Source organism: Dunckerocampus dactyliophorus, chromosome 16 (assembly GCF_027744805.1).
Source record: "Dunckerocampus dactyliophorus isolate RoL2022-P2 chromosome 16, RoL_Ddac_1.1, whole genome shotgun sequence".
Classification (NCBI taxonomy): Eukaryota; Metazoa; Chordata; class Actinopteri; order Syngnathiformes; family Syngnathidae; genus Dunckerocampus; species Dunckerocampus dactyliophorus.
In genome coordinates, this window is record NC_072834.1 from 4,166,435 (window position 1) to 4,194,430 (window position 27,996).

At 42.4% G+C, this 27,996-nt stretch overlaps 1 protein-coding gene across 4 annotated transcripts; it reads right to left on the reverse strand.

Moving 5' to 3' along the window:
* Window positions 1-210: 210 nt before the first annotated feature.
* robo4 (roundabout, axon guidance receptor, homolog 4 (Drosophila)) lies at window positions 211-27,983 on the reverse strand. Of its 4 annotated transcripts, none has more exons than XM_054755612.1 (20): window positions 27,468-27,983; window positions 15,492-15,818; window positions 14,046-14,203; window positions 13,559-13,679; window positions 12,681-12,819; window positions 11,908-12,035; window positions 11,015-11,127; window positions 10,719-10,950; window positions 10,516-10,637; window positions 9,423-9,594; window positions 9,106-9,297; window positions 8,976-9,018; window positions 8,773-8,885; window positions 8,230-8,547; window positions 7,026-7,121; window positions 6,796-6,931; window positions 6,208-6,264; window positions 5,886-6,119; window positions 5,226-5,560; window positions 211-3,532 (listed from the first exon to the last, which is right to left on the reverse strand). In XM_054755612.1, exons 1-20 carry the CDS (start codon window positions 27,661-27,663, stop codon window positions 3,348-3,350), a joined length of 3,417 nt encoding a protein of 1,138 aa, XP_054611587.1. In that variant the 5' UTR covers window positions 27,664-27,983; the 3' UTR covers window positions 211-3,347. The 4 variants fall into 4 exon arrangements, with proteins under 4 accessions (XP_054611587.1, XP_054611586.1, XP_054611589.1 ...); XM_054755611.1 differs by having other exon boundaries at window positions 6,208-6,291; XM_054755614.1 differs by lacking the exon at window positions 27,468-27,983 and adding an exon at window positions 19,078-19,368 and having other exon boundaries at window positions 212-3,532; window positions 6,208-6,291.
* Window positions 27,984-27,996: the final 13 nt, after the last annotated feature.

Consider the following 27,996-nt stretch of genomic DNA (forward strand, 5'->3'; position numbering starts at 1 on the left):
TCGACAGTGTAGAGCTGGAGACTTTGTGAAGAAACATATGGTCTTAAGTGAAGGAGACAGATGAAGGCTAATCCCTTTGACAGTCTTGTACACACACACACACACACACACACGCACACACACACACGCACGCACACACGCACACACACACGCACACACACGCACACACACAGACACACACAGACACTGAAAATTCAGCACAATGTTAAGTTAAGCTTGGTCTTTGTTCTGAGAAATGGTAGCTGCTTGTCCGTCCAGCGAGACTTCACAGAAGAAGAGCGGAAATGTTGCTGGCAAGGACAAACTAGCTGCTTTTTAAATACCTCGCACATAAAAAAGCTGATCCTGACTGAGCTCCTGCAATGCCGCTTATAAAGGACGCAGACAGTAAAGCCCTTCTTTACTCAACGACCCCAGTCCCGTTTGACCCCAGCGACCCACATACAAGACGAGGATTAAAGGAAAAAAGATTGTTGTGCTTTGCGGTTAGTTCAAAGACGTGGCGATCCGCAATTCGCTGTAAGAGTTACTCGCGGCCTCCTGATGGGGATCTGCTGAATGGTGAGAAGAAAGAGGCGATGATCACAAGTTTCAAGTTCGGACAAAATATCCCATCAACAAGATATTCTGTCATGACGGCTTGCGAAATTCCGTTTTTTGCAAAGGGTGCGTAAAACGGTCACTCGCCGTTACAGCAGGTGTGTCCAAAGTGTGGCCCGGAGGCACATTCTGGACGTTTAACGAGGAAACGGAAGAATGGAAAATAAAGTCAAAATGTAAAAACATATTTCAAAAGTTGTAATCTGACGAGAAATTTTAAAAATGATTTTACGAGACTGACGTCGCAAAATCACATCATTTTAGCAGCATAAAGCTGAAATATAAAAAAAAAGACATTGTTTTTAAAAGTCACAATAACAAAAAAAATGGGGACAAAAAGACCAAAGTTCATACTAGGAATAATGTTTTTTCTTGAAATATACATAAATTCATAGCATATCTGTTACAAAATACCAAAATGGCCCTTGCGTCCTTCCATTTTTCGCTATGTGGCCCTCGGTGGAAAACGCTGACACCCGGCTTGACGCTACAGTTTCTATTCAAAGCTTTGGAACGTAAATCTGGATTTTTTTCATTCACCGAAAATGAAATACACACTTTTTACTCACCCAGTGGCAAAAAAACCCACAACCCCAACATGCACACAATGTCACAAACACCACTTCATCAAATTGTACTCGTTCAGGTTCAGATGAAAACTTCCTGGCTGCAGTCAGCAGGTACGCCACATTTCACATAATAACGTCACAAATGACCCTTCAGTAGATTTTATTTTTCAGCTCAGAACACGTCTGTTTCCGCCACTGAAAGAAGAAAAATACCCCATTGGTAAGTCTCACGAAAGTTGTGAGATCAAAAATCGTAGGTATGAGATAAAAAGTCATAATAATGAGATTAAAAAGTCGAAATTATGAGCTACAAACTGCACGTGTCGAGTGTCATGTGACGAAGGCTGCAGTCAAGAAGGCAGCACATGAGCAGTTCGTATCTCTAGTTGTGACTTTTAATCTCATAATTATGACTTGTATGTCACAATTTTTACTTTTTATCTCATATTGATGACTTTTTAGCTTGTAATTTCAGCCTTTTATCTCATGGATATGATGTTTCTATCTCATAAGTATGCCTTCGTATCGAGACATTTAGACTTTTATCTTACGACTTATGTCATAATGTTGACTTTTTATCTCATAATTATGACTTCTCTATCTCATAATTATGATGTTTTTATCTCGTAATTATGACTTATCTCATAACTTCAACTTTTTATCTCATAATTATGACTTCTCTATCTCATAATTATGATGTTTTTATCTCGTAATTATGACTTATCTAGAAATTTCAACTTTTTATCTCATAATTATTAGTTAGCATTGGGATATTTCTTTTCCTGCAGTGGCGGCAACGGGCTTCCATACATTTCAAACGTCAAGTCGCTGCAAAACTTGCAAACATGAGAAAGATTTCGTTCACGCTTACCTACAAAATACATGTCAACTGTGGAAAATGAAAAGCCAAAGAAGAAAAGCGTCGGTGGTGTTCAAGCTTACAGTCTAGTGCTAAGTTAGTTCAGTTAAATGTGAATAATAATAATAAAAAAACAACGTACTTCTACTTCTAAAACACTGCAACTACGATTTAAGTACGACAAAAGATATCGTGTTGTGAAAAAGTATTTGCCCCTTTCCTGATTTCTTTTTTTTTTTGCATGTTTGTCACACTTAAATGTTTGAAATCATCAAACAGACTAAAATATTAGTCAAAGATAACTCAATTTAACAGAGCAATAAACTAGCAAGAAAAAAAAGTAATTGCTCAAAACCCTCCTGCTAGCTTGACGCTGATGGTTTCGTATCATTTGCAATAAAAGTGTCTGCTGGAATTGTAAGATTAGATTCAGCTCCAATGACCTCCCCTTCTCTCTTCAATTGCCATTGTTCCCTCATGACACAATCCATCTTTAAGCCCGAAATATGCCTTACGCATTTCAAGTACAAAAGGTACTCACCACTGCAACACATGGAATCAGAGTCAAACTATGGTGCGTTCAAGGACTGCCGGACAAAATGGGAAATTTCAACGCTTGACAAAAAAAACATCATCAGTGAAACATAAAGACATGAACATGTAAAAAATTGTCTGCTTTTTTAAAAATCGGTGGTACGTGTACGCTGTGCATTTTACCTGCGTTATCACCTGTTTCTTCATTCTTATCGACTTCTGGTGAATGACATGAACTTTTTTCACCGAAAATGCACAAATGTGCGGGGCCATGAATGGTGAATCGCTAGCTTCATCCTAAAATTTCACCTGAATAAATAAAACCATCACAGGTTTTTGTGTTTACTTCGGTTATCTCCGTCTCATATTTAAGTCTCTTTGAAACACACAAGTGCGACAAATCAGGAAGGGGGCACATCACTGCAACTATTACAAAATAAAACAATATCTTGGAATAAAAAAAGGAGGAGGACGGAGAAAAGGAAATTCTCAGCAGTGAGAATTTCATATTCCCAATAAAAGCAATGCAATGAAGATGCGCCACGTTGATACGTATCCGCTGGGAGGAAAATCTAACGCTCAAGAACATCCTGAGGATGGTTTATCTCCCTAATGAGACAAAGAAAGATGAGGCCGTAAGGCAACCTGAGACGACTGTTACAGAAAAGCAACATCCCACATGCATCAAAAGCTCTAAACATCACAAAGTTACTCTTCGCTCAACTGTTAGACGTTTATCTATTCTACCAAACCTGTAGCATTCCCAGTTGGTGTGTTTGACAAAGCTAAGTGTGAAAAGGGTTTGCATTCCTGCCAGGATAGCGGGCTGCACTGTACTCAGCCTCCATTTCCTCCATCCAGTTCCTGCTCCAGTCCCACGCAGGAAGAGCCTCCATCTCCCTGATCGAGTTGCCCTCGGCACGCAATGACGGGTACAGGGCGCTGAGAGGGGATGCGGGCGGAGAGAAATCTGAACACAGAAGATGTGGTGATGATTTATATGGTGTATGGGGGGGGGGTTACATACCTGTATAGGTCATCATACGTTTACGTTTTCATTCATCAGGGGGTTCATCGGGTGTTCTAGCATGGCTAAAGTACTTCACTGCCCAAACAGAGCCCTGACCTCAACGCTCCTCTCATTCAACATGATATATTTTAGATATACACTCTAAATTATGTAATATTGTAAAAAGGCTAATAACATAGGATGCAGATTTTGTTATTTTTAATGTTTTTTTGTTTAATTTTACATCTACAATGTGCTACAGGCTACAGTCTGTGGGAAACCACAACTCTCTATTATTACTATTTAGCTTGTTGGCTTGCTTCGTAACGAGCGGACAATGGTAATTAAAGAGAGAAAGGGCGTGTTACTGCAGCCGGAACTAACCCATGCGTTAAAAGTCATTTTTATTGCAAATGTTGACCCCACATCGGAGGAGAAAGAGTTTGTGGCGTTGGGAATGATGCGCCACAAGGTGGCCAATCACAGCGTGAAGTCTCCCAAGCGTGAGGCAACATGTAACATGTGGAAGAATAGGAAAGTGAAAGTGAAAAGTGAAGTGAAATTAGTAGAGATGCACATTATCACTTTTTTTGTTGTTGTTTTTACAAACCGATACCAATAACTCCTTTAAAAAAAAAATTATATCTACTTTATAAAAATGTGTATTTAAGCATAGTTTGTGCATTGTGCATGATTAAGGATAAAGACAGCACCTTTGAACATGTGAAAGGAATCGGCTATGAAATGGACAGTGACAGCATGGACAGTGCCCACGCGGCTACTCCTGGCTCAAGATCGCATCATCTCGGACTGGCATGGCACTGAAACACTCGCTGGTAATACGAGACAAAGGTTTTGCTGGGTTCTCAAGTGCTGGTAAGTTGAATGGTGGCCGCAGTTGGCAAGCAGAGTGACTGATGAGGTGTCACGAGGGGAGAGGTTGATAGATTAAAGTTGCTGACTTGAAGTAATTGCCTTGTGCCACCTTAGGTATCCAATTGTCATGTCTTCCACCACGGAGCCACTCATGCATATATCTATCGATGAACCCACTCAGACATGGACGGAGACACATATTGGGCTGTGCTAACCTGCCAAGAGGCCAAGTCATCCTGTATCATGACAAACCCTGACAGATGACTGCCTGTACTGAGTGGTTGGGACTTTTACGAGCTGAGGGCTCCACCCAGTGGATGAACCGCATAACGACAGGCAGGCTTTCATCAAGACAGTTGGACTGGGTTTTGATTGGCACTACCAGAGAGGTATTCATTATTATTGTCATTATGCTACTGCAGTACAGCATCATAGAGAATGATGCTTCTAACATCATGGTTGCCTTATTCAGCAGCATAAGTGGCTCGATACTGAGACTTATCTATTAAGGAAGCCACCATTTCTAGTATACAGTAGCTCTTGTAAGTCCTGTAAGGGACTGGGCAAATGTTGCAGTGTGCAGTGGATCCCAGCACATTCGCAATTCAGCGTTGATGGTCCTGCAAATTTGTGGATTTTTTGGTGAACAAACATATATTTTTATTTTTTTTCTCTGAAAATTTTTTTTTTTTTTTGCAATTTCTATTTTTTTTCTAGAATTGCAGATAAAGATGATTTTTCTGCAACAGAAAAGAAACCGTACTCCTTTCCGGCTTACCTGACAAAGAGGCTCCACTAACAGACTCCGCCGCCACAAAGCGGGTAAAGTTACTACTGTCATTAGTGTAGCAGCTGTCCACTGAGCTGATGAGGCTGGCACGGGCGCTCGCAAAGTTTCCGTCTGTGATCGAGCTCCAGGTGTTCCACAGGGAGCCGTCCCATTCGCTGTAACAGGAGGAAGGAGAGCTCTGAAGGCGGGCATGGTGCAGCCCAATGGGTGGCACCTGATAGGAAGTGTTACAGTCCATCTGGGCAGAGGGGACTAGCTCGGCATTGTAGCTCATGCTGGTGGTCAGAGGATGGAGACGGGAGGCACGTTGCCCAGAAAGGGCACTGTTGAGATACAATAATGGCGTGGTTAGGTACGACAATATATCTCTCCCCCTGCAGTAGGTACCCCCACTTACAGAGATACGTATGGACACAAATTCTGCCACCCCATTCATTATTGTTGTAGTAGAAATAACTTGTCAGCAGTGGTCTCGTTTAGTCCATCTTAATTGGTAATAATATCATTGCTAAGTGTACTGTTCTCTTATCCCCATCCAAGTAGTATGTTATCAGCCCCTCTATCAACCAACCTTTCCCTCTACGACCTCTGTTTCTTTATCTCAACCCAACCGGTCCAGACACACTGGGTCATCTTAACTTCAGGTACCTTGATTCCTCAGGTTCGGGGTGAAGCTCCAGATACTGGGTGGCTTCCTGTGCTGTCAGTGTGCCACCCTTTTCTTCATCCAGAGATGCAACATAGGATGAAGTGGACAAGTGGCTGTAAGGGGGGCGGCTGTCGTTGGAGGCGGTGGCCCCCGGCTGTGCATGGTAGCCTGGGGTACCACACACTGACTGAAGGGAGCCCAGGTCAACTGTCATCTTTGTGGAACGACTGGATCTGAGGAGAGTGCAAAACAAGGTGTAATGTTCTTGTAGCAGAGTCATCTTGAAGAACTTCTTATTGAGCCACTACTGTATTTTGTTGCCTTGGTCGTATGTTTTGGGTCATGGTCATGCTGGAAAATCCACGACCCATCTTCAGTCTTTTAAGGAGACAGGAAGACGTCGCTCTATTGAAGAATCAATGAACAGTGCCATATATTGCAGAATCTTGGACGAGAACATTTTTTTCTTGATATATTTGTGGTTAGGGTTACATTTACATTCGGAACGCTGCAGAATAATTATTAATTTTACACGGACCAGCCATGCACCCTGCCAGAGCATGATCCAAAGTCCGCAGAAAAAAGTAAACAAAAAGTTATAAATGATTTTTTTTTCCTAAAGTGAAATAAGCATTCAATCCCCTACAAACCAGCAAGCATTCAGACCACACACACACTCCTCACGGACTGAGCTATTACTGCCCAAAAAAGAGGTCAAATAATGTATAATGTAACATAATGAAAGACGAAAGAGGTAACACTACCACAAGGGTTGTCAGGGCTGACTTCCACTCAGTGATGGTGTGAATGTGTGAGTAAATGATGAGCAGTCAGGGTGCATTCCGCCCGAGGTCAGCCTGACCCTGATCAGGATAAGCGGTAGAAAATTGATGGATGGGTTGTTCTTACCCTTCGTCTGTGGTCACACTGTGAGTGTCTGGGTCTTCCTCCAGGTGCAACAGTGGCGGTGGTGTCCACATGTCCAATAGGTGAAGGGATGCAGAGTAATGCAGCAGCCGAGGACAGCCCGCACCTCGATTATACTCTGGACAGCCACAGTATAGACAGCTATAACTTCTGAGCTACAATTTCAGAACACATAATATTATCAAGGGATGAGTGACTCGCAGTCGGCTGACCTGATGGGACGTGACTAAATCTCTGTTTGCAGACACTAGCGGGACCAGCCTGGTCCCCGGTTGTTACGATGGGGACACTGCTCACTGCGTGCAACTCTGCAAGTTAAAATGTTGTTGGTACATTTGATAAACATTGAAGAGTCAATACATCTCATACGATGTGGACTTGACTGGTGAATATCATTTTGGAGGTGTTCTGTGTCCAGATGGCCCGATTCATATCTGTCCGGGATGTAACGGTACATTTATTTGGAATCCGATTTTTGCCAGCAGTTTGCAGCTTTTATGTTTCATTTTCAAAATATGTATAGGGAATCTGTTAAGGTGAAACTTTAGGATCGTCTGTATGACGACTTGAAACAACATCCGAACATACAGCAGTTTAAGAAAAAGTATAAAAATATGATCTTTAAAAAGGCATGGGGATGCACGTACATTGATATCACTGAAGGCTGAATAGTTCCTTTTGTTCTTTTTATTTAATTACTCATTCTTCTCATCATTAATAAAAACCACAAAAGCAGTTTTATGTTTACCATTTTGTTCCTTGACTGTACTAAAAATGAACCGAACTGTGGCTCTAAAATTGAGGTACTGTATGCAGGGTTTCTGCAGGTTTCAACAAGTCAAATGTAAGACTTTTTTTAAAGACCTTAATGAATACAATTTAAGATCCATTTCACATCTATACTGGCAAAAAAGTACAAAAGACATGAAGGAAAATCAGCTAGCTCAATAAATTCTGACCGAAATTCACAGGTACTTTACTTTCGTTTTGTAGTGTCCTCAAAAATCTAAACATTTAAAAGCAAGACTTTGTTTTAAATAAAAGTAACGTTATACACTTTAAAACCTTTCAAAATTGCATTTAGGACATTTTCGGAGATTTTAAGGGAATTTTAGACATTTTAATGCCTTAAATTGAGACTTTGTAAGACCCCACGGATAGCCTGTATGTACCAAACTGTGATGATGTGGTACCGTTACAGTGCAGTGCTTGCACAAATTAACTGCAAGGTAAAAAGACGCAGGTGAGACGATGATGTCATGTAGCCCTACCTCAGCTCAACCCAACACCACAGATACATTGTAGTCCTGTGGGAAACACTGCATTACCCCAAAATACAGTATATGCCACTTGCCTTCACATGCATTTACAAAACAGTAGTACAAACAAAGTGATAATATTCTAATAAACATTCACCTTGCTTGATGTGGCTCTTTTCCCTCAGCACACCCATCTTGGGCTGAGGTCGTATGGGCTGTTTCCATGGTAACACGCCCCGTTTAGTGAGGGGTGAGGTCTTAGGAGCAGACTGAGTGAATATCTGAATGGTCTCAGCTCCTTGCTGTTGGGGCAGACCATGAGGCATTTTAGGGCAACGCCTGGGACTGTTGAAGGTCTTGAGCCCGTTTCCCATCAGGTCAACATAAAAGGTGCCGTACACACTGCAGCTGTCAGTCACAACTGGAGCAGCTGGGTCCAAGCGGCTTGGGTCCTTATTGGTTGGCACTGGAAAGCCTGATGAAACATGGGTTGAATGTGAACGGAAGTTGCATGTATTTTAATATTCCAGTTAGCTAAAATTAATGGTAAAATGGACCACCACTAAATGGTGACATAAAGATAGGTTGAATCATCACAGACATACATTTGAATGATCAGATGTGTGAGTGGGTAGAGCTAGTACAAATCCATGTCAGTCAGAATAAAAAAAATAGCTACTTTATACTAATTTATACTCACTTGCACTCCTGATCCCTGAATGTTTATGACCTTGAGCCCACAAGTCTTGGTACTTCTGGTTCAACGCTGGTGTCCAACCCCGAGAAATCCAAGGAGAGTCTGGAGCTGTTATCCTGAATCATATGGTAGAAAACGTTCAACATTTGAGAGTTCTGGCTTTTCCATACAACTTCACAGTTCTGATAAAAAGTCACATCTTTCACCTGTGATTTATGAAGAGATCTTCAGTGGCCAGTCTATGCAAACCTATGGAAAAAAAATCACAAAAACATTGTAAATTTGTCTGTAAGTCTAACTGGAAATGCTTTATGTTTCATAATTTTGTTTGCACACTTTTAGCCCGGTGACGTCCTGGTATGCACATCCTGCTGTGGCGTTTTAGAAGGCAGACAGCTGCAATCATCAAAAAGCACCACAAGAGGGCACCAATGCTGCCAATCAATATTGGGTCCTGAAGCAGGGCCACAAAAGCAGACTGATCCAGTCTGTGGCTGTCTGTCTCAGAGGTAAACCCTAGCTGTGGGTCTTAGATGCACACAAAAAGCACATTAGCCCCATAATGGAGTTTATGTTTCACGTGTTGGAATCACATAGCAAAAAAGACAAGACGAACAAACAGCAAATCATTTTTCAAGTGTCAATTTGCTTACTTATGACAAATCCATGAGGGTCACTGAGCGTTCCTACTCCAGCACCATTGACTGCGGCAATAGTAATCCAGTAACGTTTCCCTGGTTGCAAGGAATATACATCAAGACTGTGCCGGCTGCGATCAACGGTCCAGTTTTGGTACTGCTGCTCATCCGACTCCACACACCACACCTGAATTTAATAACATGTTGTTAATTATATTCAAGTAAAGAATAATACAATCGTCCCTCGTTTACCACGGTTAATTGGTTTCAGACCCGACTGCGATGAGTAAATTCACACAAAGTAGGATTCAATATTAATAAATGGAATATTTTCATAGTTATGGCATAGAAAACCTGTTTACAACATTATTAGAGCCCTCAAGGCATGAACTAACACGCATATGGTCACTTTTACGTTTGTAGTACCCAATATAGTAGATCTAATCAGAGAAAATAAGACATAATAGACATAAAGAATATAACATTACATTACATAATGTATTGTAACAGCGGCTTTAAATGGCTTTACACTCGTAATAACCAATACAGTAGACAAAATAAGAGTAAATAAGCCATTTAAGATGTAAATAAAACTCCTGCTTGAGCAGTGTCACAGCAAATGTGTTCCCTAGGGAACCTTAGTGACGAGTATAGTGCCTGTCTCAACAAACAATTATTGACAGCTATTGGCCCAAGTAGAATACAGTACTACGTTCACAATTAGAATGGCTCTTCTGCCTTGTATTCGTATTTTTGTTCATTTAATTAGTTCATTTAGCCATTTTATACTTGAAAATGCTTAATTTAGGCCAAGAATAAGTAGTTTGCTGAAATATGCATTTTATAAAAACTAATAATTGGCCGTATTCAACGATCAAACAAATTAACCAACCGCGATAGAGTGAGGGAGCAACGTTTGAACTGCGATGTAGCGAGGGACGACTGTACACATTCCCAGATTTTGGAAAGAGTCTTCTACCCTCCACCCACCGACCACCATAATGTAACTCTATATTTGATATACACTACCAGTCAAAACTTGGACACTCTTTCTCATTCAACAGCACGTGCAATTATAAAATACTATGAAGGTAAGGTTGGGGATTACCTGGTAACCCTGTATGATCCCATTGAGAGATTCCGAAGGAGGAGGCTCCCAGTTCAGGTGGATAGAGTTATTGTGATTATGACTGACAGTTATAGACACAGCTAGCGGAGCGGCACCGGGCACTGCAAATAAGTCATTAGTCAGTAACCACTGAATTCAATTTGACAAATATAGGACCTTATAATGGCAGAAATAATTCTCACCTGTCTCTGGGACTCTGAGGAGCTGGGTGTTACTCTCCCGTCCATACAAGTGGCTGCCGTATGGACGAACCTTAAACTCATACTTGTAGCCTCTCTTTAATGGGCCAACCTGTGCTTGAAAACTCGGCACCGTCACTTTTTTTGCCACCCAGTCTGAGCTGGCGGGTAACAGAGAACGATAGAGAACCTCAAAGCCATCGAGGTAATGAGGTTGAGTGTTGAGGGACTGGAGCTGAAAACAAAACATGTATAAATCAACGTGTTCTGTAAAACTCTCTGAATCAGTGTTTACGTACCTCCCAGTGTACGTGCGACATGTTGGACCCCGGGGCCATGATGGTGACATTTTCTAGAGTCACACGCAGGGCTGACAGTTCTTTGTGGAGGTCTTTCTGTTTTGTGCTGGAAGCTATATAAAAACAAACAGAATACATGTTAAATTACTGTACTTCAGTCTGTGAGGACCAGGCAGCTCTTTATTTGACAGGAGCCAATCATGAGCTATGAGAAAACACACAAGGAGCTTGTCGACCCATCGGAAATGGCAGGAGATCATTATTCAATACAACAGTCTGACTCACAGTGTCATCTCAGATAGAAGGCTAAAATCATCACACAGCAACCTAAAACTCAAAAGGTATACCTCAGAAATATACAAGACAAGTACCAAAATGAGTTTAAAATAAAAAAACAACAATTATTTTAACTTCATGCCATAATGTATTTCATCCCAGCAGAGCAGTTCATTGGCCAAAGGCAGCTCATGCGCTCCCTCTGGTGGCCCGGCAGCTGGCTGCCAGACGCTTGTGGAGTTGTTCTGCATGCTTCCACACCTCGAGTAATGCACAGTCCCCGGGCTTGTGGAGGTGCCCTGCAAGTCTGGATCTCCGCTCCCACGTTAAATACTTTGCCTTTCGTGACCGCATGTATTTGACTACAGAGTAAATGCACGATGCAAGAAACACTTCCTGTCTTCAACTTTTAATGCAGCACATTACGCATTTTTTAGGTGTCCTTCACATGTAGTGAGCTAATCGTAACAGATAACGTGCTGGTACACAGGGTATTTACAAATTCTGGCTCGACACATGAATAGAAATCAGTTGAAAAGGGGAAAAAAACTTCAAATGAGATACAACGTTGTCCGAAATGATAGGCCGAACAAAAATGTATCTTGACATCATTTTACCTTCAACGAGTAGGTGCGCGGTAGCACTGACCACACCTACATCATTGACTGCAGTGCAGGTGTACTTGCCAGCATCTTGAAGTGTCAGATAATGTACCTGGAGTGTCTGGTCTGGGTTCACAAGATACCTGTGCAAAAACAGCTGTTAGTTTTATTGCTGATTCGCTGTACTAAAATGTAGGTTTACACACTCACAGCACAGCACATTTATTGCAAATTATAAAAAAATATATGAACAAAATGTCAATCTTAAGTTGTATTTACAATAAATAAAAAGAATGAGTTTGAATACAATCCATTGAAATTAATCAATCCTTAATTTCCCTCACAGGACTTCTAAAGTATATATACTTACGTAGTATCAGAGAACAGATGGGTGTAAAAATCTGTTCTTTGCTTTTTTAATTACTTATTTTACACATTTGGTTCTCTAGAGTGCCTGCCCACTCATCAAATGTGAAATTAATGCACCAAGTTCGCGATCGACGTAACGGGCACCCCTGTGTTAAATTAAGAGATAACATGATGACTACAGATTTGAAACATATTGCAACCAAGGAAAGCGGTACGCACGCCTGTGTCCTTGCTGCTTAGTACAAGACTGAATGACTGAAGCGACACTAACTCGACACACTAATGGTATGAAATTTATACTTGACAGTATGACATGTATGGATGTTGCTTAAAGCAGTGCATTGGTTTAGGTTTTATGATGGCGACAGTTTGAATTCTGTGGTCAGCTTTGGAGGTTCTGGGACTGTATATTGTAATACCTGCCATTGGGCAGTGGTCCCTGCTCTCTGCTCCAGACCACAGCAGGTGGAGGGTCACCTTTGGCTTGGCAGTAGAACTGGGCAGACTCCCCGATTCTCACTGACACGTTCTCCGGCTTCAGCACCAAAACAGGTTTTGCTACAGAGAGGCAAATATTTTCTTAACATGGAATTGCATTTGCATTGTATTACACGTACAATTATTGGGCCTCATTCACAAACCGTTCTTAAGGACAAATTTGTTGAACATGCGACATAATTCTTGATGGAGTAGAATAAAATAAAAATAGTCATGTGTATTGCATTTCTGCGAGTCTACAGGTGGATAATATTGCACAATTTAAAAATAAAATGTCATTTTTTTCTTAACTTTGCTGCTTAGAAGGTTTTTTAAGAAAAGTCCAAGTGGGATTGATGAAGCTTTCTTAACGGGCTGAATTGTTTGCAACCATTGTAAAGTCACTGAATGTTACTGGTGTGGTGTATGGTGGTCTTAATTAGCATACAGGAAGTAAATGCTCTCCAACGCCTTTATAAGGGCATGAGGCAAAAGTGTACAGTGGATACAACGAAAGTTGTTTGTTGTTTAACACGAGACACCCTTATTTTCACAACCCTCACCAGCTTTTATCAGACTAATTTCCTTACGTGGGAAACAGGGGGCGTTACCTAAGCTAAGGAGGAGCTGCCACGCAGGCGCAAACAATCATGCATAGGACTTTTCTTAAATCCCACTTAGATTTTCTCTTAAGAGACAAAGAGGTGCTTCTCTGCTTCTGGACTATTGTCGTGAAATGCAAGAACATTCTTAAGAGCATATTGGTGAAGCAGGCCCATGTATTGCCACATAATAATTAGTTGCCATTGAGACGTCAAACCGAGCACAGTGAGCCGCGCTGCCCTGCTCTCTCGCACCCCCATAGTGTTGCTGGCCACACACACATAGGCACCAGAGTGGTTCTTCTCTGCAGGATCGATGATGAGCTTCCCATTGAACTCCTGTAGCACACACAAGAACACACCCACAGTGCAGTGGAGGAAGAAATCACATAAGAGTTCAATCATGTTACAAAAAAAAAACACACACAATAAAATCAAATGTTAATAAACGACTCAAAATAGTCCACGACGTCAAAGCCCACAATACCTTCGGTCAAGCACATTTACATGTGCATGACCTAGACAGGTGGTGTACAGCGGGGACAACAAGTATTTGACACCTGCTGCTTCTGTGAGTGTTCTGAAAAGATCTTTACACAACAAAACTAACCGCGGTACCTGACTTTTACGCTACATTGTAGTAAGACGTAGTACCTGATGTATACATCTGATTCATTTTAGCAGATGAAGAGAGAAACAGCACACCGTGTAGTGGAAGTCAGTGATGTTGACTGGCAGGCCGTCTTTCCTCCAAATTATATTAGGCTCTGGGTGTCCCACAGGTGGTCCACAGTTTAAGACAGCCACTTCTCCCTCAGCCACCTCGACATCATTGGGCTGTACAGTGAACGCCTCTTGTAGTGCTACAACAATACAGACAGAGGCTGAAGGTCGTAGCAACAACAGCTGTTATTCTCCATCAAAGGAGGAAAAAAAACTTGCATAAACATGCAGTGAATTGCACTCAGAATTACTTTCAAAATATGCAAAGTTTGGAATGAAACAACAAAACAAAAAGACGTTAATACTAGGGACGTCCAGATTGGCTGCCGATGCGCTGTTTGAAGGTCGGATAATATCGGCTTCCGCCACGAGATCGGGCCGATCTATTTGCTGTATAATGTCCGTAACTCTGGGCCCCACTCCAACACGGTAGGTGCAGTAATGCGCCTCAAAGCTGGTTGCCAGTCGACTCCCGCCGCCCGCAAGCAGAAGAAAACGCAACACCACCATGCAGACATTTCCGCAGTGTACCGTGGTGAAGTTTCACGTTGGACGTTGGATAATCGACTCCGAAGCTACAGCGATTGTTCCCCCTCACTGTGCTCGGACTGCTATGTCATTGTGCGGGGAACTCCCACAGGAAGTGCTGCTCTAACTGCTGGTTGTTTATACTAGGGATGGTAAAAAAATTACTATTGCGTTGATTATATATATGCTAAATTACACCACAACATTGATCTACAACCATGTCAAATGATTAGTCCTACTCTAAGCATTGTGCGTGCCCATTTTTTCCAATTTAATCTTTTATTGGATGGACTTTTATTGGATTAGGGACCTGACTCACAGAAGTTTGTTACAAAAGCCAAACAATATTGTTGGTCATGCTGTGTAATAAAGTCAGTTCAGCAATACCTTGGTTGCATTATTTTTAATGCTTTGAAAAGCTCTTTTCATAACCATATTAAAGTCCACAAATTCATGCTTGTAGCAAAAGCCTATTATAAAAAATTAAAAATTAAAAATCTGTACTGGATCGGATTGGCAAGACTATGAAAAAATAATCGGATCGGATCGGAAGCCAAAAAATGTGGATCGGGACATCCCTAGTTAATAACACATGTAATATTACAATTGTTTTGAAAATATATGTAATTTACAACGGGGTTTGACTAATTTCGAGTGCTGTACTACAGTCACAATTAAGCCTTCACCATATTTTAATTGTATTGTAATTTTTTTCCCATGTATTTTATTTCGAACAAAAACATAAATGAAGTGTTCATCAAGATCATTTGGAACAAAAAAGCAGTCCTAACAACAAATCAGTCATCCAGCAAAAACAAGTAAACAAAATGGAGCAGTAAGAAGCAAAAGCTTACGGTTTCCACAAAAAGAGTGTGAATGTTTTTCGGGTCATCCTCTTACTTGCAATGTGCAGTGATGCATTGTGGCTGATGGCCGTGCCTGCACTGTTCCTGGCCACACAGGTGTAGATGCCCTCATGGGACTGGCCACGCCTACCCACACCCACACTCAGGAAGAAGAGCCTATCATCTGACAAAAACATGGGCTGTAGCTGGCCATCTCCCTTTGTGACCTCCAGGGGCTGGCCATCGTGCAGCCACTCAATGGTCGGCTTAGGGTTGCCATCCGCCCGGCAGGAGAAGGTGGCAGGTTTCCCAGATTTCACCACCACATCAGAGGGGTGGTGGACGATGCGGGGGGCCACATCATCAGCACAAACTCTGGAGCCTGTAACATAGTTCAGATAGTGAGACTGAAGGAGCATCACAATGTGTTAATGTGGCACTGATTTGCAGAGAGCCAGGCTCCTGTGTAGTTTCACAAGAAAACTCAAAAATAAATAAATTAAAAAACAGCAAAAAATACACAAACCAGCAGTACGGTAATCTTTCAAGAATAAGTCTAAGTATTAAGAGAAAATTTGCGTAATTTTGCGAGAACAACATCGTAATATTATGAGGAAAATTAATGTCATTTTAGCAGTATGAGAAAAAAAACATTTAAAAAAATAAAGTTGTTAATTTTTGTAAAATTAAGTTGCAAAAAAAGTTAAAATGTTACAAGAAGAAAGTCTAAATATTGTGGGAACAAAATTATAACTATGGGAAGAAAATTTACAGAAAAAAAGTTAAAATAAAAAAATAACAACAGAAGAAATGGAAAAACAGCTGTATTTTTACCAGAATACAGTCAAAATATTTAGAGAAAAAAGTCATATTCTAATGAGAAAAAAGTTAAAATTTTCCAAAAATAATATTGTGAGGTAAAATAATGTCATTTTAGAAGCATAGAGTTGAAATATTAAAGACAAAATACATTAGTTTTATGAGAAACATACAAAACAATACAAGCTTGTAATTTTTGGAAAATTAGGTTGGGGAAAAAGTTATGATATTATGGGAATAAAGTCATAATATTACGAAAAGAAAACTGACAAAGATTATTTAAGAAAAACGTTGAAATATTTGGAAAAAAACCCATAAAAAATATGAAAAAAAGAGCAAAGAGTGAAGTATACTAATAATACTAGTATACTAGTATACTATAATACATACTAATAATACAGTATACTGTATACTAATAATACATACTAATAATACAGTACACTTTTTCACCTATACCACACAGATAAAATGCAATATTTTCTTGAAAAATGTATAACCTCTTAGCATATCTACATACGTTGGTTTACAAATATTAAAGTGGCTCTTGGACCCTTTCATTTTTCAGTATTTGGCCCTCGATGAAAAAGGTCCGGACACCCCCGAGTTACAATGAACGGTTGCATTATTTGGATGATGTTTGGTGGGCCAAATGAAACGCTTTGGTGATATGCATGTGGCCCACAGGCTGCCTATTGCGGACCACTGTCTTAAAGGGAATATGAACCTCCACGGGAATATCGTGTGCTTGTAAACATTGTCATTGTCTAAATTTGTAGCTAGCGGGAATGCCATTGTTTGAATATCCTGCAGAGTTGGATGACCACAACCAAGGAAACGGAGACTGATGAGCTTCCTGATAAGAGAGGAAGCTGAAGGCGCTCAGGAGCGTCAACCTTAACAAAAGCACACAAGAACAGCATACTCACAGCCAAAGAAAATACACACTTGAGTATTCCTAACATGGACGTTTTTGAGGGCTTTAAGAGAAAAAGAAGAGCTTACGTGTGGGGAATTCATTCAGTTACTGTATGAGCAACAACGGATGCACAATTATATTTCAAACAACTCCACTCATTTCAAATCAGACCCCAAACATACGTTTATTTTCAAACTCAACATGTATCACTCTAACTGTAATTAAATGCAAAGTGACCAAGTTAAATGTTATTCACCAGTTTCTGTGCTTGTACAACCAACAAGAGACGTTATTCTTCAGTGTCCTCAGTTAATGATGGTCGGAAATGCCGAGAAAAGTAGCTAACAATACCCTATTTAACCCATGAGAGTCAACACCCATTTTGCTTCAAGGAAAGTTATAGGGGATATACCACACACAGACGAGACGAGACACTTTTCTTTTCAATATTTTTGTACAGCCCGATACTAAATTGGGCGTTCAAGGTAAATGTATTGCTTATTTGAAAATAACTCAAATTGACCGTTTTTTTGTGCATAGTACCACAAATGTACTTGGAATTGAAGGAAAGAACATTTATTCAATCAAAATAATCGCAACTGTGAAATTTATTATGTAGCTTATTAGCATTTTTGACAAATACACAGTGGCGGACAGTGCAGTTCATACCTGGGCCTTCAGCAACCTTGTCCACCTCTTAATACCACCACTATCACGTGTGCATGATTACCATTATTACTAAAGCAACAAACCCAGTTATCCATTTATCTTGTAATACATCGTTTCCAAATAACTCCAAACTACAAGGGAATCAACCAATCAGAGGATGGAAAAATGCTGATGTCACTGTGGATCAGCCAGCTGGGTTTGTGAGGTGAAGCTGAACTATGATTGGCTAAAAACCTCCCCATTATTTATAGTGTGTATGTGACATGGGCCAGCATTCCTGATTCTGAAGGCCTTTGGCAGATTACACTGACATGGCAACACATAAAAGCTAAAAAAAAATCAAACACACATACACTACTAGATGTAGTACATCCAAGAGACACGCTACAAAATTACGATAAGAAAAAAAATGAGCCCACACTTTGGACACACTCGGTTTACGTATTTCACCAGGAAGGCGGAGCACTGTCAAACACAAAACATTGTCTCCATGATCTGTCTTCTTAGCACTATGCGTGTCACGAGACACTCAGTTCACAAGACGAGATGATGCATATGAGATTGGGTCTACGAGACACTTTACTTTTAACAGTTTTCTGCACGCTTCCACACCTCGACTTTCACGGTGGTGGTAATGGACACCGGGCTTGTGGAAGTGCCCAGCATGTCTGGATCTCTGCTCGAATACTTTGCCTTTTGCGGCGAAGTTATGATGCATATTGCCAAATCCATTTGTGGCAGTCCAAATGTATCAGTGGTGTGCCACCACAAATAAATGAATGTAGGGGAAACACTGCATCACGTCCAACTTTCCACTGCAATTTAAGGCTACAAGCCTGATGTGACATAGAAGTCACAGTGATATTTTCCTAGCTTGTTTTATATGAATTTATGGAAGGCTTATAAAAAGAACAGTTACAGGTCCCTAATGAAGCATTACAATTGTTAAATGGCTTTAAAGTAAGCTGTATGAAGATCATACAGATCTTCAAAAGAGCTGAAAATATCCTACAACCATGAACTCCACATACACCCCACGCAATCTCTACCCAACAACACACAAAGATGGCATTTAATTGTTTGAAATGTGGACATTGTCTGCCATTCTATTTGACTGTATGTGTCAGATTCCTATATTAAAAGGAGCGCATGCTTTACCAGAGCCCAAAGGACGCCTATGTAAGAGTAAAAAATAACAAAGATGTCATCATTAACCAAAAATATTGCATAAACTTACCTGGCAGAAGAAGTGCAATTATCACAGAGAACAGCGTGGCATCACCTCTGGTCATCGTTCATTAAATAGATTAAACTGTGTGTTTTCTTTTTTAAAGGATACCCTACAACTTGTTGCAAATGTGGAATCTTACTAAATCTTCCAGATATAGCGGAGAAGTTATGAAAACGTTATGAAAAAAGTCCGCGCCAACTTTATGGGCTGCCCGAGCAAACCTCAGCTGAAATAACCCACTTCCTGTCATCGGTGTCTTCAAAATAAAATGAAACTACCCCGCAGGGTCACGTCTGCTTACGTGTGTAATGTGTGTAAAATTTTGTTTTTACTTTTCTAAGCAAAAACAGTGACATAATTGAATCAAATGGGAATTTAAAGGGTTAAAATAATAAAAATGTTTACATTTTTGGTATTTTCTGATATGTATGTCCCTCATCATTTTTATTTTAAGCACAAATGGCCTCTTATGGCTTAATGTAGATTGTGTGATAAGAAACCCTATTCACTATATGACAAGTAAACTATACTTTTCATTACCTTGGAAGATCAAAAGTAGTCCGAAAGTAATGCAAATGAGTTCTCAGTTGACAGGGAGAGAACAACACCCCCATTGCAGTGCAAATTGCCACAGAAAAACAAGGACGACCCAGAAAAAGTGAACTACCACAAGCTCATTCTTTCTAAGGGCCGCCATAAAGAAAGGATTGTTTAGTGAACTGTTTCTTGTGAGGCTCAGAAAGACCTTGGACCGAGTGATTGATGTTTATATTGATCCAACAACTTGGGCTTGATGGTCCCCGACATCAGCCAGCTTTTCAGGCTGCAAACAAAAGGTTTAGCGAGGATGAAGGATGAAACCCAGCTGAATAGAATCCATGAGAATGATGCAGGGCCGCCATGCACTTATGGGAAGGAACCTCGCTCACAATGAGGACTAAAGGTCAGAACAAGTGCCAGAATAGGGAAGGATGGTGGGATGGGAGTGAAGCAAAAAAAATAATTTGTCAGCCTCAGTGAGAGATGTGATAAAAAGTGAGTTGAGGACGAGTAAGTGCATTAAAGTGCATTTTAAAAGAAAGCTAACCTTCTTCCAAGGCATAAATATTTGGGAGCTGCTTAATCAAATAAGGCAGAAGTGTTCAAAGTGTATTCCTACAAAGAGTTTTTAGTAACCTATTTACAGTATAACCAATTTTGTAAAGGTGCCTTTATGGAAACCATTTTATCGAAAATAAAATAGCGATGATAGCGATTTGGCAAAGTTTAGCTACTAACATTAGCACTGAATGCATGGCCTATCGCAAGGGTGTTCAAAGTGTGGCCCAGGGTCCATTTGTGGCCTGTAGCTGTTTTTTTTATTGGCCCATGGTACATTCTAAAAATATAATTTAACAAGAAAACTGAGAAAAAAAACAGCAAAAATGGAAAAATCAGCAGTAATTTTACAAGAATAAAGTCAAAATATTAAGGAAAAACTTTATAATCCAAAGAGAAAAAGTCGTAATTTTATGAAAATAAAATGAAATATTATGAGAAATATGAGGAGAAATAGAAGCGGAATAATGTGTTTTTTCCCCCAACAAAACTAGGTAAAAGTGATGTTTAATGTTCAGTTGTCCATTCATTTGTTTTTTGTAATTATTTTTGCATCATTTTCTGCATGTAACACTGTAATTATTGTCTACAAAAATATGTTTTGTGTTAATATTTTTGTGTGTCTGGAACGGATTAATTGGATTTACATTATTTTCTTTGAGAAAATTTGCTTTGGTTAGAGTCCGTTTTGGTTTGAGTCGGACCTTCTTGTTATGAACGGCCAAGGCCGTGAGACAGGAATCCAAAAATGCAGAGTCGGATAAGTGAAACAGAAAAAGTCTTTAATACAAAAATGGACAACAAAAGGGTACCAAAAACAACACAAGAAACAAAGTACAACAAAAATACATCCGGACCTAGTCGCGGGAAATAGTAACAAAAAACACTGCTTGCAAGGTGAGCTGAGCAGGGAAAAATACGAACAAGTAACGAAAAGAGCTGCTAACAAAAAACTAGCAGAAAGTACCAAAAATACAGCTACTGCTGAAGACGTCAAGCAGGCAGGTAGGTACTTACAGGGAAGCCGAGCGAGGGTCAGAAAGCCAAAACACAATGCACAAGGACAAGCTGGAAGGAGCTGAACAGGGTGTAGCAAAGGGACAATCTGGCACTGGATGTGAGTAAGCACACAGCTTAAATAGAACAACTAATCAGGCACAGGTGAAGATGATCAGCAATCAGGGTGCTCAGGAGTGTGCTGCAACAGAGAAGCAGTAGAAGGCAGTACCGCAGCACACAATCCTGACAGTATCCCCCCCTTTTATAAGACGCCCCCTGGCGGCCTACCTGGTTTATTGGGGTGAGCGGAGTGGAAGTCGGAAATGAGGGAGGGATCCAGGATACGGGAGCAGGCGACCCAGGAGCGCTCTTCTGGTCCATATCCCTCCCAGTCGACCAAATACTGCACCCCCCTCCCCCTTCTTCTCGAATCTAATAGGGCTCTCACCGTATACGCGGGCTGGCCGTCGATGATGCGGGGCGGGGGTGGAGCCTCGACCGAAGGGCACAGTGGACTGGTAGCGACAGGCTTGATGCAGGAGACGTGGAAGACTGGGTGGACTTTAAGAGCCGGTGGAAGCTCCAGCTTGACAGCTGACTTGCTGACTATTGTTTTGATCTTGTAAGGTCCCACGAACCTTGGAGCCAGCTTCCGAGAGGTCCCTGCCAGCGGAAGGTCTTTAGAAGACAGCCATACCTCCATCCCAGGCTGGTAATCAGGTGCGGGAACCCGGTGCCTGTCAGCAATCCGACGGTTGTGTTCTGCTGTTCGTGTTAATGCAGCCCGGGTCTCTCGCCAAATGCGTCGGGCGCGTCGAAGGTGTACGTGAACAGCCGGGACGGTAATCTCTGCTTCCTGGGAGGGAAAAAGCGGGGGCTGGTAACCAAACACAGTCTTGAAGGGTGACATACCTGTCGCCGAGCAGGGTAACGAGTTGTGGGCATACTCGATCCAAGGGAGGTGGGTTGACCAGGAGGAGGGGTGTCGATGACAAACGCACCTAAGTGCTGCTTCCAAGTCCTGATTGGCCCGCTCCGTCTGGCCGTTGGACTGTGGGTGGTATCCAGAAGAGAGACTAACGGTCGCCCCCAATGCCTTATTAAATGCCCGCCAAACTCTTGACGCAAACTGAGGCCCTCTGTCCGAAACAATGTCTGTAGGTATCCCGTGTAGGCGAAAAACGTGCCTCACCAACAGTTTAGCTGTTTCCAGGGCCGTGGGCAACTTGGGGAGCGACACAAAATGCGCCATCTTAGAAAACCTGTCTACGATATTGAGTATGACGGTCCGGCCATATGACGAGGGTAATCCAGTGATGAAGTCCATTGCGATGTGGGACCATGGCCGACCAGGGACAGGTAACGGCTGAAGCAAACCGGCAGGAGGGCGATGGGAAGCTTTACCTCTGGCGCAGACGGAGCAGGCGGCGACAAACTTCTTAACGTCGGCTGTCATGGTAGGCCACCAGAACCTTTGGGAGACCAGGAATAGGGTTCGTCGAATCCCCGGGTGGCAGGCAATCTTCGACGAGTGACCCCACAGCAGCACCTCGGATCTGAGTCGTTCAGGAACAAACAATTTCCCCTCAGGGCACCCCTCTGGTAGTTCCGTCTCCTCCGCCGCCTCAGAGACCCTCCTCTCCACCTCCCACTGGAGAGCGCCGAGTATCCGGGCGACAGGTACGATGGTCTCCGGTGGTGAGTTCGACTCCACCGGGGAAAAGATCCTTGATAATGCATCAGGCTTAATATTCCGTGATCCAGGTCTGTAAGTGATAGAGAAATTAAACCTTGTTAAGAACAGTGACCATCTGGCTTGGCGAGAGTTGAGTCTGTGCGCTGAGCGTATATATGCCAAGTTCTTGTGGTCCGTAATAACTACCAACGGCTGGGCTGCACCCTCCAGCCAATGTCTCCACTCCCGCAGCGCAAGCACAATGGCCAGCAGTTCCCGATTACCCACATCATAATTTCTCTCTGCCGAGGTGAGGCGACGTGAGAAAAAGGCACACGGGTGCAGCTTCTGGTCGACTGGTGAGCGCTGGGATAGGACCGCCCCCACTCCCGTATCCGAGGCATCAACCTCAACGATAAACTGCAAGGCAGGATCAGGGTGAGTAAGGACAGGGGCAGACGTAAACAGTGTTTTAAGCTTGGTAAACGCTTTCTCAGCTTCAGGAGACCAAACAAAGGGAACTTTTACTGATGTAAGCCTTGTCAGAGGTTCTGCCTTTATGCTGAAATTACGAATGAACTTCCGGTAGAAGTTCGCGAACCCCAAGAACCTCTGCAAGTGCTTCCTTGATTTGGGAGAAGGCCAATCGACCACCGCCTGGATCTTGGCGGGATCGGCTCTTAACTTGTCCTTCTCCACTATAAACCCTAAAAAGGACACAGATGTGGTATGAAACTCGCACTTCTCCGCTTTGACAAAAAGGCGATTCTCCAACAACCGCTGAAGGATGCAGCGTACGTGCTGGACATGCTCCTGAAGGGAATTAGAAAAGATCAGGATGTCATCTAGATAAACAAAGCAGCAGTGGTTAATCATATCCCTAAGAATATCATTTATTAAACTCTGGAATACAGCGGGTGCATTGGTGAGGCCGAAGGGCATAACGAGGTACTCGAAGTGACCGAGCGGTGTATTAAAGGCCGTCTTCCACTCGTCCCCCTCTCTAATACGAACCAAGTGGTAAGCATTCCTAAGGTCGAGTTTGGAAAAAATCTTGGCCGAATGAAGGGACGAAAAGGCGGAGTCCATGAGAGGAAGCGGGTAACGGTTCTTAACGGTAATGTCATTAAGGCCGCGAAAATCAATACAAGGCCGCAGCGACTTATCTTTCTTTTCGACGAAGAAAAAACCGGCCCCCAGTGGAGAGGACGAGGGGCGAATAAGTCCGGCAGCCAGAGAGGACGCAATGTATTCCTTGAGAGCAAGTTGCTCGGGTCCAGAGATGCTATAAAGTCTAGCATTGGGTAACGGTGCTCCCGGGAGGAGTTCGATAGCGCAGTCATATGGACGATGGGGGGGTAAACTCTGAGCTCTATCCTTGCTAAAAACCATGCGGAGATCATGATAGATGTCAGGAACACCGGTAACGTCAATATTCTCAGGGCTGTTAGGCTTACCAGAAACTGTGGGTACCGCGGAACGTAAGCAATTAGCAAAACAATGGCTACTCCAATTGATTATCTGTCCCCTCGTCCAATCCACCATCGGGTTATGAATTTGCAGCCAAGTGAGACCCAAAACTACGGGTGCGGATTGAGACGGAGCGATAAAAAAACTAATGGACTCATGGTGGTTGCCGGACAACTGAAGGGATAACGGAACGGTTCTATGAGTGACTACCGCCAAGGGACGTCCATCCAGTGAGTGGACCTCCTTATGGTCCCTCAACTCAACCCCCTGAATGCCATGTTTCTTAACAAAATTAGAGTCAATAAAGCAATCATCCGCCCCCGAATCTACTAATGCGGAAACCTGAACATTGACGCCCCCTCCCGTAATGAGTCCCGTCACCTGTAGTCTCTTAAAGACTGCTGGAGTTGGAGCCGACGCCGGAGGCATCTCAGCATACTCACAATGGCCCTGAGCAGGCTGACTCTCCCTTAACTTGGATACGGAGGTCGATCCTGCTCCAGTCTCCTTAATGACGTCAGGAGGGAATCCGGAGCGGCGTGTCGGGCGCGCTGGACATCTGCTGATGGTGTGGTTGGGCTCGCCGCAGTACAGGCAAAGGCGGAGTCGTAGCCTGCGTGACCTCTCTGCAGCAGACAGGCGTCTTCCCCCCAGTTGCATCGGTTCCGCAAAATCCTCGGTGGCCGCCGTAGATGGGACTCCCTCTGTTCCGCTGGTTCCAGGTGTTAGTGGTATCAGCCGAGTCTCCTGACGGTGGTTCTTGGCTGATCCTGCAGGTAGTCCCTCACTCCGTTCCCGATCACGTTCCCGGAGGCGATTATCCAGCCGTATGGCTAGGTCGATAAGCTCGTTGGGCGTGGTGGTGAACTCCCTCACCGCCAGTTCATCCTTAATCCGCTCGTCAAGAGCCTTGCGAAATATTCCGCGGAGCGCCTCCTCGTCATATCGGCTTTCTGCCGCCAGCACCCTAAAGTCCACCGAAAAAGCCGCTACCGAGCGTTTGCCCTGTCGTAGGTCCAACAATTGGTTACCGGCCTCCCTACTACGGATAGGGTGATCGAAGACCTGTCGTAGCTCCTCCAAAAAGACGGAATAGGAGGTGCGCAACTCCGGCTTAGCTTTGCTCACCGCTATAGCCCACGCTGCTGCTTTATCAGTAAGTAAGCTCATTATAAACGCTATCTTGGCCTGGTCGGAATAGTAAGTGCTGGGTTGTTGGTCAAAAATCAGGGTACACTGGTGTAAAAATTGTCTGCAATCCATAGATTCCCCCGAAAAGCGTGGGGGGGGGTGGGAGGCTAGGCTCGCGACTATTACTGCTGCTGGCAGCAGGTGCGATTCGAACAACCTCTGATGAGGGAGCTGCACCCTCCGACTGTCCTGGGTGAGCGCCAAGTCCCAGATGCTGCTCAATAGCACTAATGCTAGTGGCGAGGGCAGCCAGGGACTCCATAACTCCCCGGAGGGATTGCTCATGGCTGCCGACAAGCGCACCTTGTTGGGATAATGCGGCCTTGATATGTGCGAACTCTGCGGATTCCATGTTTGGCCAGATTGTTCTGTTATGAACGGCCAAGGCCGTGAGACAGGAATCCAAAAATGCAGAGTCGGATAAGTGAAACAGAAAAAGTCTTTAATACAAAAATGGACAACAAAAGGGTACCAAAAACAACACAAGAAACAAAGTACAACAAAAATACATCCGGACCTAGTCGCGGGAAATAGTAACAAAAAACACTGCTTGCAAGGTGAGCTGAGCAGGGAAAAATACGAACAAGTAACGAAAAGAGCTGCTAACAAAAAACTAGCAGAAAGTACCAAAAATACAGCTACTGCTGAAGACGTCAAGCAGGCAGGTAGGTACTTACAGGGAAGCCGAGCGAGGGTCAGAAAGCCAAAACACAATGCACAAGGACAAGCTGGAAGGAGCTGAACAGGGTGTAGCAAAGGGACAATCTGGCACTGGATGTGAGTAAGCACACAGCTTAAATAGAACAACTAATCAGGCACAGGTGAAGATGATCAGCAATCAGGGTGCTCAGGAGTGTGCTGCAACAGAGAAGCAGTAGAAGGCAGTACCGCAGCACACAATCCTGACACTTCTGGAATGGATTAATGACATAAACCAAGGCACCTGTATTTGTGAAAAAAGATTGTTTTTTTAAAAATCGTAATATGAAAAACAAACAAACAAAAAAACAAATTAAACTGTAATTTTTGGAAAGTAAGTTGCGGAAAACGTTACAATGTTACATGAATAAATTCAAAATATTAGGGAATAAAGTCATAATATTATAAGAAAATTTGCAAGAAGAAAGTTTAAATAGTTGGAACTTAGAGTAAAACAGAGCAGAAACAAAAACAGATGGAATTTTCCCGAAAGAAAGTCAAAATATTATGATAAAAAGTCATATTGTAACAAGAAAAAAAGGCGTAGAATAAACTCATACTACAAGTAGGAGGAAAAATAATGTAATTTTAGTAGCATAGAGTTGAAATATTTTATTTTTTTAAGTCAAAATATTGGGAGAAACAAAACAAAATAAAGTTGTCATTTTGGAACATTGGAAAATTAGGTTGAGAAAAGTTATAACATTACGGAGTGAACATTTTTATGGAATAAAATCATAATATTATGAGGAGTAAATGTATGAATATTATGTAAGTAGAAAGCTGAAATAAATTAAAAAAAAAAAACTTGAAAACTGGTAGAAAAAAGGCCAAAGACCAAAGTTCATACCAATAATACTGTAGATGCAGTGTTTTCTTGAAAGATACAGTATACAACTTCTTAGCATACGCTTTACAAAATATCAAAGTTGGCCCATGCATCCTTTCATTTGTCACTATGTGGCCCTTGCTGGGAAAAGTTTGGACACCCCTGGCCTATCGTAACAACAGCATGACTGTAAAGTGTTGGTCACTTCTCTGGGACTGCTTTTGTTTGTGTCCAGGTGCTACAGACACGTTTGCGTGTGCAGGTACGTACGAGACAGCCGTGAGTGACAGCCATGAACGCCAGTCATTTTATTCTTATACAATAAACATTGTCCTCTGCTGTAAAAAACAAGTGCATTTTTCTGCATGGAGCTTTTTACATCATTCCAGTCATTCAACATGTCTCAGATTAGGTCCAAAACTTTTAATAGCTCACCTTTTCTGTGGTGTGTCCTGCTCCTGACATGTATGTGCTGGTGTCCAAGAGCATTACCAAAATGCACCTTGAAGCGGGTCTTTGACCTCTTATCCTCGAGTTCTGTTGGACAGAGGTCTTGACATTTGCACCTCTGAGAGTACTCAGCCCACGTGTAGAGCCAAGATGCACAGAGAAGCCAAGCACTGACCTTCATCCTAAGTCCACAGGCACTACCTTCACTTCCGAGATGCGTGTCCCAAAAGCTGCATTACTTCTGCTGCAACACTCTTAAAAAAACGGAACTTTACTGCTGCACAATTCCAACCTACATGCTTTTAAGATGGATTAAGATGATGCCCTTCATCTCACCCATTCTATTTTGTTCCTTTTTGGTCTCTGGTCATTTTCCTCTGTGGGTCTTTTTTTTGGTCTAGATGGGAAAGAGCAGGCAGAAGTTGGCTGAAAACAACAACAAAAACAAGGCAGCCAACGGGTACCGTCTTATCCAACATCTGTGCCATTCATTCTGCGAGGAACAAGCCTGAGT